An 11,770-nucleotide genomic window follows, 5' to 3' on the forward strand; every position below is an offset into this window, starting at 1 on the left:
TTCAGTAAAAATTAAGCAAACTGTGTTCATGGTTGCAGATACAAATTGCAAACTTCCATCGGCAACTAGCGTCGGCAATCGGAGTTGGCAATTTTTTGTTGCCATTTCCGGTGTAAACGCGGCTTTAATGAAAACAGAGAAGAATATATATTTTTACAGATATTTATAATCACAGAATACTGTAGATGGAGCTTATATTGGTCACTGTTAAATTACAAGAAAAACATAAAACCAATATTTAAAACTTTTAAAACAAAAAAATAAAAGTTTTAAATATTGGTTTTATGTTTTTCATGTAATTTAATCACAGAATACATTAAAAGTACATCGGACGAAATTAAAAATTTGTTTGTTGTATAAAATTTAAAAAAAGTACAGCAAGTTTGTTAATGTATTTTAGTTGAGCATTTGTTTAACTTTGAACGGCACTGAAACGAATGGCATCCAATTATTACAACTACTACATCAAGGTGACTAACGAACTTAGCGGGAAGCCGTGGTAGTTATAAAGTCAAATTTTGTATAAATTTAAACTTTTTGAGACAGTGTTATAGTTTCTAAAAGCCACGTTATATAGCATATATAATATAGTATCCAACAGAAAAACGACATTAAAACAACAAAATTCCAACAATAATTTCACACCAATTAACTGGCAAAACTTGATATTAGTGTTATCCATCATAATACGTTATTTAACGACCATCTTTACTCTATAAAGAGTTGGTATTGTCCCTAGGTCAGTCAACATCTTTATCTTATCAGATCGAATAAGTAGAGTAATACTGTTACAGTCAGTACAGTATACACATACAGGCAAGACTAAGGAAGAGGTTAGAAGACTGTGGAAAAGGAAATATTTAAGGTTACACTAATAAGCAAGTCTGTGAATCTCTTCTTGTGGAGTAGAGTTTTTATCTTATCAGTTAAATTGAGTCACTTGAATGTTTATTTAACAGACATTTGACTAAAAAAATAGCAGTTAATTTAAAATAATCCATTTGACTGTAGTTTGTGGTAGCTTACTGATTGCTGGTTTCTATTGTATGAGATTAGGTCAAATAATATTGATCAGACATGGTTGTAAAACATACTGTAGAAGGATATGAAGAATATTTGAAATTATTGAAAGAATTGGAAGAGAAGAAGGCAAAAGTATATATTTTGTTCACTGGATCATTAAATAATCAAGGTGTGAGTTGGTGCCCTGACTGTGTCCAAGGTAATTTCCAACTTTTGAAATATATTTTTTGCTTTGTCTTATTTAAATTAGTCTAGTATTCTTTTTAGTTATCACATTAGGATGGTTATAACATCAAAAGTTTGCAGTATAATAAGCGCCCACCATGACATCAAATGATCAGCAAATCAAATTCCTGATCAGAAATACCTATCTAACTTAATTTATCGAATACAAAAACATACTTATTACAGTTAATTCATGTTTTAATTGTTTCATAACAATATTGTTTTAAATTAATAAAAATAATGTGTAAAATCATTAGTGTGGTTGTTGTAGTGATGGGCTTAGACTGTTACTTTTCCTTATAAGGTCTACCTGTTACTTCCTCTTAAGAGACCTGTTCTTTCTTAACAGGTCTTAACTGTTATTTTGGCTAATAGGTCTAATCTGTGATTTTTACTAACCGGCCTGAGCCTGACCCTTATCTGTTCCTTACCAGTTATTTCAGTTCTGTACATATTACATAAATTTAGTATCCCAAAAGAGAGAGATACAAATACAATACTGTTCAATCCTATAAATTACTAAACTAATCACTCTCAGACTTTGATCTAATTAGTTAATATTTATGCATTTTCAGCTATGTTAATAAAAAAACACATGATTCAATGATTCAATAAATATTTTTATTTAACCATGTCACACACAAATAAAATGATTAAGTGAGATTGTTATTTTTTAATTTAATTACAAAAGTATTTATTACTTTTTACAACAAATGGTACCTAATTGTTTGTTACTCAATACTTACACTAATAAATGACAAAGATATATATTAAATTTACAAAATAGTTAAACAACATACATAAATAAATAATAATTAATAATAATAACTAATACATGACAAAAATACATTTAAATTTACTAAATAGTTAAACAACATACATAAATAAATAATAATAACTAATTGCTACTCATATACTGAGAAACTAGAAAGAAAGAAAGAATAGCCTAACCAACTAGTGCTGCAGTCTGGTGGCCAGATAGAAAACTGGGACCTAGTATTGAGACCTGTTTTGCTGGCTGGCTAAAGCGTGGGTAACAGTTAAACGGCCTGGACTCGGCGGACTCCCGGTCGGTAGGTCTGTTCTGTTCTGTTCCGTTCCGAGTCCCACCAGTCACAGTTCTCGGGACCTATTAAGACCTGTTAAGAGAAACTGATCGATAACAGGTCTACCTGTTACTTTAATTATCTGTGAAAAAATAACAGTTCCGTTATTTCGGACCCATCAGTAGGTTGTTGTCTTAATGGCCGCAACTATAATGTTAATAAACTTACATTTTTTGTGTGTTATACGCTCTCAGAGTATGATGAGTGGACCTGGTGTTTTAAATCAATTAGTATAATCATTGATACATGATATTGGTAGGTGTTTTGGTATTATCTGTAGACCACTAACTACTAGTTATGCGATATAAGTGGATTAGGTTAGGTTATCATAAATATGTTACTTGCAGTACCAAAGTAAAATGTTATCTTTATGAGCATTCACTTGATGTGAGCTTAAATTTAGGTTCTATCTCGAGGAATGTTTTTCTTCTTTTGTCAGAAGTGTGGAGCGGCGTCACCGAAATCCACACTGATGGCCAGGGGCACTTTCAATTGTACTTTCACGACCTCAGAGCACGTGCCAGACCGTCAAACACACTTCTGGCAAAAAAAGAAAACCATTCCTCGAAATATTACCTAAATTCAACCACAGATCATGTGAGCACTCATTAAAACTAAACATTTTTAAACATATGTATTTACCTATTTATATACCCTATAAAAAATAGTATGTAGGGACAGAGTGGCCTCCTTTTTATCGATATGGTTTTCTTTTGGGAGGCAGAAAACAAAAAAATTTGTCATAATGACATGATTTTCCAGCCAAATCCTTGAATATGGCTCTCCAGTGTGGAACCCCCACCAGAAGTTTCTCATAGATGAACTAGAGACTATTCAAAGAAGATTTATTCGAATAGTGGGTGTCAGGAGTGGTCTTCTCTATCGTCAGGTTCCCATCGGGGAAGTGTCTCGTGATCTGGGACTCCTGACTCTTGCGGATCGCAGATTCTTCGCTGACGTTGTACTGCTGTCAAAGATCCTTAACGGCAAGATCGACTGCCCCGATATGCTGAGCCAGATCCTCTTCAGGACCCCTTCAGCCACTCGCTCCAGAGACCTGTTCGCTAGGCAGCAACATCGCACCAACTACGCAGCAAACGATACGATGTACCGACTTCAGAGTTCTAGTAATAGCGTCGCCGACATCGTTGACTTTTTTGTGGACAGTATACCAGTGCTCAAGAGGAAGATCGCCGGTCTGCATGAGTTATCTGCCTAGGAGTTGCACAATGAGGGAAGACACTCGTTCTTACACTTTATCTGTACGACTCTCATTGCTGTTATTTATATAATGTGTCTTGTTAATTCTTGTCTATTCTTGTTTATTCTCATTGTTTCGTGCTAATTTATTGCTGTTATTGTTCGTTGTTTTCCATAGTTCAAATCACGGTACACTAATGATTAATTACGTTATTGTCATTCATAGTTTATATCCGTTTCGTCACTTAAACAGTTTATTAATCGTTATTGCTCTATTTGTCACTGTGGTTGTTTACTTTCATTGTTTGATTATTGTTCAAAACTGTAAAAATGGAGGTGTCCGTTGAAATGTAAAATAAAATAAAATAAAATAAAGTAAGTCAAATAACGACTTTTCTTTCTAATAATGTAGATTTTTAGATCCCTGTTGAGAAAAACTTTTCCTAAAGTAGTGGCTTCCTGATTATACCAAAGTATGTACCTATTTGTATATACTAGACTATCAATTAATATCAAAGTATCTATAGTCCTCAATGTCAATAATCTGTTTGAAATTAAAATAAAGAATTTAATAAATGCATTGATAATCTTGTAAATAATAAATGAACCATAAGATAAAAAAAACAATTAGAAGAAAATAATAACATAAAAAAACATTTGGAATAGAAATATGTGATAAAACAATATTTAGAGTAGAAAATTTGAAATTTGCGGAACTATATATTATGTATTTTTCTGTGTAGCAATGTTTAATCACTTTCGAGAAATGGTTGAACGCATCTTCTGCAGATAACCACATAGATGATCTGCAAGCAGGTCCGCTGGCATGCCACTTTTCAAACTTTGTTTCATGGTCCTCCACGAGCTTTCAACTGTACGAGTGTTAGCACCAGTTGCTGGGTCTAAAAGTTTTTGCTATGATTGATGGTAAAATGGACAAAACCATCTAAACTCAATTCCAAATTTAACTCAGTCCAAAATATGCCAAGTCTGAAACTATGTTTGTTAATGAGGCTTTAATGAGGAATGAGGGTTTTTACATGTTGTTTGCTTTCAGAACAAACCTCAATTTTCTATCTACCACCACATTTTTGTCCTGGTTTGGTTTCAATTTAATCTAATATCCATGTTCCTTCTTCCAACTTTCCTTCTTTATATATGTTTCCCTATTTTAAATTAATTTATTTTCACCACCACTCCAGAACCTCCTTAAGCATTCTTCTGTATCAAATTGTTCCACCAATCCATACAAAACAAATCCTCCCCACAAAACAACAGTAGGTCTGATATTGTACTTCTTGGCTGTGTAATTTCGAGCTGCACTCAACTATGACAAATCATAGTTTGTCTGGTTTCTGGAAAAAACTTATATTAAAGTCACAATGTGAGGTAGTCCAAACTTAGAACTTCGAAGAAACTGTTCTCAGTGCATTTTTACTGAAATTATAACCACCATTACCTTTTCTATATCTGAACATGACCATATTCGCTCCTCTTGCAATTGAATATTTTTCTTTCCCACAAATTTCACGTCATGGGTTTTTTGGTACCAGTCCAACGTCTTTTAAACCAATTTTGTTTAGTGTTGTGCCATTTTTAATCAGCCAAAGTCTGTTATTTAAAATTCGAATATTACATTATTTTATTATCTGAAAGTGTTTACAGTTGATACAGACGATTTAAGTTAATTGTTCAAATAAATTACAGTATCGATTGATTATATTGATGGTTATAATTAAATATCTTTGTCAATTTCTATGTAACAAATTGGGGCCGCTTATCATACTGTATTCAACATGCTTATTCTTCAAAATAGTAAGAAGTAAATTTTAAACAGTTTTGTTTGTTACATTTAATAAATAGACCTACACATAGATGATTTTTAACTCATCATTAAATTATTACTTTATAAATATAAAAACATAGCCGAACTATACCATAATATAAAATACCTACGAAGATGGTATGAAAAGTTTCCGACCTAATAAAGATATGACAAATTTTCTGAGAAATGTTTTTTTTTTATATAATCTACTTGTAACTCTACACACGTCTCTTAGAGATGCTCCCATCTCTGTAACCTGTACTCTGAATTGTTTTTGGGAAATAATTGCTCACGAAGGTAATTGCCTCTTCATTTGACAAAATGAAAATATCTAATTCTGGACTCAAATAAGCCACTGTGACCCAGTTTGAGAGTTTCCTAGGAGTCAAATGAAGATAGGCACCTCAGGGCAAAAATTGCTGAATGAAGCTGCTTTGCAAGGTAATTTATATGGGAATCCCATTTAAGACTGTAATTAAAGTGGACACCCAAGAACTTAGTGAAAAGATACTGTTTAAAGAGTGAATATAAAGAAGGTAACACTAGTTAACTTGTGGAAGGTTTTGTGTGGTTTGGGAGTGAAGTTTCATGAGTTGAGTTTTAGACATATTAATATGGAGTTTATTTGCAGCTAATCAATTAAGACTATGCTCTTGTAAGCTAACATTTTATGGTCCATGAGAACGTGCATCAGTGAATTACTGATAAAACTGGCTAAGGGATGACATTTTAATTTTAAAAGCTTTTGTGTTAAGAGCAGGAGTTCTAAGATAAGTTACTTATTGCATTATAATTATGGTATAGGCAATATTAAACTAATCTAGAAACATTTCTCTCATTTTAGCTGAACCTGCAATAGAGGAAGTTGTGAACAAACTTCCAGACACTGTTGTTTTTGTCAAGGTCTTGGTGGGGAACCGTGAATTGTAAGTATTGCTTCTTCTGGTAACAAGTCATAAAAATATAAAAGAGCATCTGTCCTTCATGTACATAAACTGCTGGAATAGACTCTCAGCTAACTAGAATAGTCAAATAGACCTAATTTTATCTACTCCTTTTCTGAGACATGGCGGTGTTACTAACATCTTTCTCTTAGATCAATTTTGACTAACTCAAACTGTAGTATCCCTAACCATTCAATTGGAAATGAGTGCAGGTGTGATAATTAATATCAAAAGTTGTTTCAGTTTCTTTATTACAAATACGAGAATGATTTATTTTTGGGGAAAACCATGAAATATTGATTTTTTCAAGCTTTTTAATACTCTAAATGCAATAAAGCATTTGTTACGCTTTTATGCATTTTCATTTGCTTTCAGTGTTATGTTAATAGTAGAAACAAATTAACAAAAATATTCCAATATATTCTTTTATGGATTTTAAATTAGTTTTTGGAGTTTTAACTGTTGTGTATTTTAATATAATTTATGTATAATTAATTACATTAAGCTAGTTCAAAGTTGGTTTCAGTTTTGTAAGATTTTTACAAATTTCTATTGAAGGAACTGAGAGCTTACAACCTGTGCTTACGTAAGCACACAGAACCGGCTTTTCTTCAAATAATTAAAACTAATTTTCCTAAGAAAAATTCGATCATTTGCCATGATAGTTTTGTTGGGATTGGAATGGGTGGTAAATAAAGGAATAAAAAATAATTTATTTCTCATATTATATTTTTCCTAGTTTTTATACACTTAAAACCGGGAATGACATGACGTATTTATATTATCATCAGAATAATAGTTACAATTATTTTTTTATAGTTAGCTGACACTGGTTTAACCACTTATTCACGTGTGTAACTGTTGTCCATTGTTCTTATACAATGCAAATTGTCCCTCAGCTTCTGGTTATTAGAGAAAATGTGTAGCTTTGCTAACAGGGTTTACAATCTACATTATCTTGTTAAAGAGAAAAATGTGAAATGATAGCATACTAATAAATAAATAAACAACATGGCAAATTTAAGCAATTAATTGTGGAGTGTGATTTTCAGACTAGTGTCAGCCTTAGGAGCGTGATTCCCAGTTACAGAAATATTTCCATCAAAATTGATGGCACATTAGTGTTATCTATATGTCAATGGTTTCATGATAACTAATCAGTTATCTTCAATACCATGTAGTCAAAAGCAGAACATTAACTCTTGTCTTTCATGTTGAATATTTATTCCTGCACCACATTTTAATGATTTCCATTGGTTAGAACACAATAAAATGGAATATTGCTTACCTGTTTGAGTAAAGTAGCTGATATTGTTTTTGTAATCACTATAGTTACGTAATTTTTCTCACAGAAAATGTCACATGAACTATTGGTCTCTATAACACCATAAATGTTTCTGGAATTTGGGGGTTGGATTTTTAATTGACCCAATTCCTCACTTAGTATAACATTGCTTGGGTTAATAGGTTTGTGTAGTTGATAAGGTTTCCACTCAGCACTGCACTATTGTGAGCTAACGGTGAAGCACTAGCACTTTCTCCATAAAATTGGTTGACTTAAAAATTGTAGCAATAAACTTGTCAAATAATTTTTGCCGCTTCATTGTACTTAATTAACAACAATTAATTGAGAACCAAAGAGGGTCAACATTTTATTTAAATATAGTATAGGCTTGTTGTGGATTGGTTATGTTTTAAGCAACTGAAATTGTCACCAAAACTCATCTGTAGAAGCGGATGTGTAGGTAGTGAGTTTTGTTAATAATGGCTCTACAGAGCAAGATCAAAATACTCATATTTCCAACATTTAATTGTGTTAACAATGTTTCAACGCTGTATGAACTGGAAAACTTAATGGGAATCTGCAAAATTATTATTCCACTTCGACAAATGGCACCAGCAACAATGTAAAACAGCCAATGGTATATATAGAAAATTATGTTGGGAAGGCTGAAACACTGGTTAGTTTGGGAATTATAAAATACACTCCAAAAAATTGGATTTTTTCTCTGGTAGATTGTTGAGCTTTAAGATTTTATAAATATTGTGTGTGGAAAACTCACTGTATTGACAATGTCTATTACACTATACTGTGTCTAATGAAAATAAAGAATTTGATTGATTGACCTAGCTTAAAGCAAACTAGGTACTGGAGTGGGTGCAATTTTAATGTTTGTTTTTCAACATTTTCCTGAGCTTCCCTGTTATATACACCCATGATAGTAGTTGATGTTTTGTTGTACAGTGTTGAATTCAACAGTCACTTGTTGTGTTGGTACACAGATTAATATTACTGTAGTTGTGTTAAAATAATTACAAATTGTTTAAAATTTCTTTTGTTGCAGCTGGAAAGACAAAGAATGCCCATTCCGCAAAGACAAGAAAGTTCATCTCAGCTCTCTTCCCACAATTGTCAAATGGAATAACCCGGAGCGGTTGGAAGGCAATGATTTTGCCAATAAAGAAATAATCGAGATGGCTTTTGAAGAAGATTTATAGCATTCCTAAGATATCTTCTGAAGCAAAATAATGATGTGATACTGTCAGCTTTCTATTATTCAAATAGTGTAAGATAAAAATGTATTAAAAAGATAACTTTTCGATGGAGAAGTATTTATTTCAAATCATAAATTGTTTTTCTGTCAATTACTTTTTAAAACCAGTCTTTAAGATAAGATGCCTTTTCATATGTGGATATTATTTATCATAGATGTTTGATTGCACTAAATTATTGGTACATATACATTATAATGGTAAAAGTAGATCAATAATTTAGAAATAATCCAAGAACCTCTTCTAATTATTTTTATAAATTATTACATGCTATTTTAAACCTTAATGTACTCAATCCCATAAAGTCGTTACCAGCATGAAGGTGTTATTATTTATGTGGGTTTTAAACTCTCTCCAAAAAATTATTTTAAATACAAATTTGGATTAGATAAAAATTTTGGATTTTAACATCTGTAGCCAAAATAAAACAATTTTTAAAGATATTAGATTATATATTTTTAGACATTTTTCAAAACAAACTCAAATTATTTTCATTTATACCAGGTTGTTTCCAAACCCAATGGCATAATTCCAGGAATGGATTCCTCATATGCAGAGAAGAAAGGTTATTACAACATGATCCTGGAAATGCATATATTAATAACAATCTAAGTATGTGTTATTCCACTTTTTAATTACGTATTATAGAATTAAATACATATTTTAAGAGTAGATTCTGTATCATTCATTCCTGTATCAAACAAAATATTTCAAGTAATCCCATTTTGCCCAATGCAGGTATTCGTTTATCGTCTTATTCAATTATTATGTAACCTACATCAAAAATGCTCATAAGGGGGACAAAAGATTCCTACTCTGTCTTACAGAATGTTCATTTTCCTTCTTCAAATTTTTCACTGTATAAGCAACATTTTAGAAATATGTCACAAAAAGGTACATTCCACATTGGTTTTGTAGCTTAAAAACATTTTGCACACATTAAAATGTTGCATCTTTTAAATTTTGATTTGTAATAATGTAAAAAATTGTAATATACTAATAATTTTTTTGAGGTGTGTGTTTTTAATGGCGTTTCAACTCAGTAACAGCTGTGAGGATGTGAAGTGTCCATATTCATGTCCTCTGTGACATATGTGGACTTACTATTGTCAGGGACGGCGAAATCGGAGTCAGCTGCCCTTTGAGCATACATGTAATAGAGGTCTCACTTAATGCTGAAATCTATTCCCAGTTTGAAGTGTTGTTGTGGTGTGCCTGCTAGTGGCAAAGAAGAGAAACCTCGTTGAAAGTAGAAACTGATCAGTACTGAAGCAGAACTTTCTTGTACTATGAATGCTGAGTATGCATTACGATTATGGTCAATGTTACATGCATTGACAAAGTCTAATTCAGCTACAGACTAAATAGCATTGTCTCTAAATAAGATTGAATAAGTATAATACAAAAATATGATGTATATAATATAAAACATTAATTAATCAGTTGAGTATAACACTGATTATATTTTGAGTTTTTCTTTAAACAATCATTAAATGTCTATTTTGTTAATAGAAAAAAACTCATCAATATTATAGAAAGGGTTTTGTAACAGCTATACATAAAGTTTATTTTTATAAATTTTAAGAGAGTATTTTTTAATTAGATGTTTCAATTTGTTATGCACTTTTAAGCCAACTAGAACGTGACTATTCAAAGCCAACTAGAACGTGGCTATTCAAAGATTTACTCAGTTGACAATAGTCAATTAAAATGTTATTTCTGTTTCTTGTGTTGTAATTATGTGTTTGTGTATGTTTTATTAAATCCTCGTTATTTAAAATATAAACAGATAAATCTAATAAATATAAATTAACTATTTTAAGAATTCCTTGGTTAATGAAAACAGGTTTACAATGATTGAGATATTCAGCTTTGCCAACAGTTTTACAACAGCTTTCTTTTGAAGCACCAGTATTTCCTGAACTCTAGCACTATTTCCCCACAGTATTAATCCATATCTCATAATTGACTGAAAGTAGCCAAATATGCAGTCCGAACATAATTTTCACTTATGTATTACTTATTGATTCAAGATTAAAACTATTTTCAGGCATTGCTTTTAAAGTAAGCAAAATGTTTTGAGTTATAGTTTCATTCATTAAAACAACGTTTTCTTTAAACCATATTGATGCTTTGTTTATTGTGGTGTCGGTTAATTATTTTAGTTCATTCAGGATATTACTACTATTATAAAAAGTTGTGTCGTCAGCGTAGAGAAGTGTATTAGCGTCAACAACCAATGGTATATCATTGATATATATGACAAAAAATAGGGGTCCAAGTACTGATCCCTGAGGGACACTGTATTCTATTTTGACTTCCTGTGACCAATTTCCTTTTGATATATACCTTTTGTGTTCTATTAAAGAGGTATGATTTTATAAAATCAAGGACACATCCTTGAATTCCATAATCCTTCAACTTGGCTAAAAGAGTTTATTTATTCGTTCATTTAATTAATAATGAAGAATATCTGATTAACATGGAGATACAATGAAATAACAATAAATACTAATACTATACAATATAGCAAATAGTTTTAAATATAACAAAATAAAACTATGTACTGTAAAATCATTAACACAAGGCAACTTTAATAACAAGCACTTTAACAATAACAAATCAATTAAATTAGAAAATTAGATAATATAAATAACAAACAATAGACTAAAATGGTAGAAAACTTAACATCAAAACAGTAACAAATGATAGAATTTTGAAAACAACAACTAGGTCTATAATATTTACCAGAATCATAACAATATACATAATAATAGCAACATAATATTTTTATATGAACCAAAATTCAGAGGACAACTACTTAATTATAATTATAGTAGCTAATATGTTTTTGAAGGCAGCAAGAGAGGAACAAAAAAAAAATCAACTTCAGG

The 11,770-nt window shown here is 31.2% G+C and overlaps 1 protein-coding gene across 2 annotated transcripts; it reads left to right on the forward strand.

The window, feature by feature from the left end:
- Positions 1–484: 484 nt before the first annotated feature.
- Positions 485–9,548, forward strand: LOC124367540 (thioredoxin domain-containing protein 17-like). Of its 2 annotated transcripts, XR_006922911.1 has the most exons (4): positions 485–1,222; positions 6,224–6,305; positions 8,669–8,890; positions 9,381–9,548. XR_006922911.1 is itself a non-coding variant. In XM_046824467.1 (3 exons), the coding sequence occupies exons 1-3, from the start codon at positions 1,078–1,080 to the stop codon at positions 8,820–8,822; spliced, it is 381 nt and encodes a 126-aa protein (XP_046680423.1). In that variant the 5' UTR covers positions 486–1,077; the 3' UTR covers positions 8,823–9,548. The 2 variants fall into 2 exon arrangements, 1 of the variants encoding a protein (XP_046680423.1); XM_046824467.1 differs by having other exon boundaries at positions 486–1,222; positions 8,669–9,548.
- Positions 9,549–11,770: the final 2,222 nt, after the last annotated feature.

Source organism: Homalodisca vitripennis, chromosome 8 (genome assembly GCF_021130785.1).
Source record: "Homalodisca vitripennis isolate AUS2020 chromosome 8, UT_GWSS_2.1, whole genome shotgun sequence".
Classification (NCBI taxonomy): domain Eukaryota; kingdom Metazoa; phylum Arthropoda; class Insecta; order Hemiptera; family Cicadellidae; genus Homalodisca; species Homalodisca vitripennis.

What these genes read in the sequence shown, in the direction of transcription:
- LOC124367540 (XM_046824467.1), top strand. Translation starts at nt 1,078, where the DNA reads ATGGTTGTAAAACATACTGTAGAAGGATATGAAGAATATTTGAAATTA. An exon ending in GTGCCCTGACTGTGTCCAAG is followed by an intron (nt 1,223 to 6,223) that starts GTAATTTCCAAC and finishes CTCTCATTTTAG; the next exon opens with CTGAACCTGCAATAGAGGAA. An exon ending in TTGGTGGGGAACCGTGAATT is followed by an intron (nt 6,306 to 8,668) that starts GTAAGTATTGCT and finishes CTTTTGTTGCAG; the next exon opens with CTGGAAAGACAAAGAATGCC.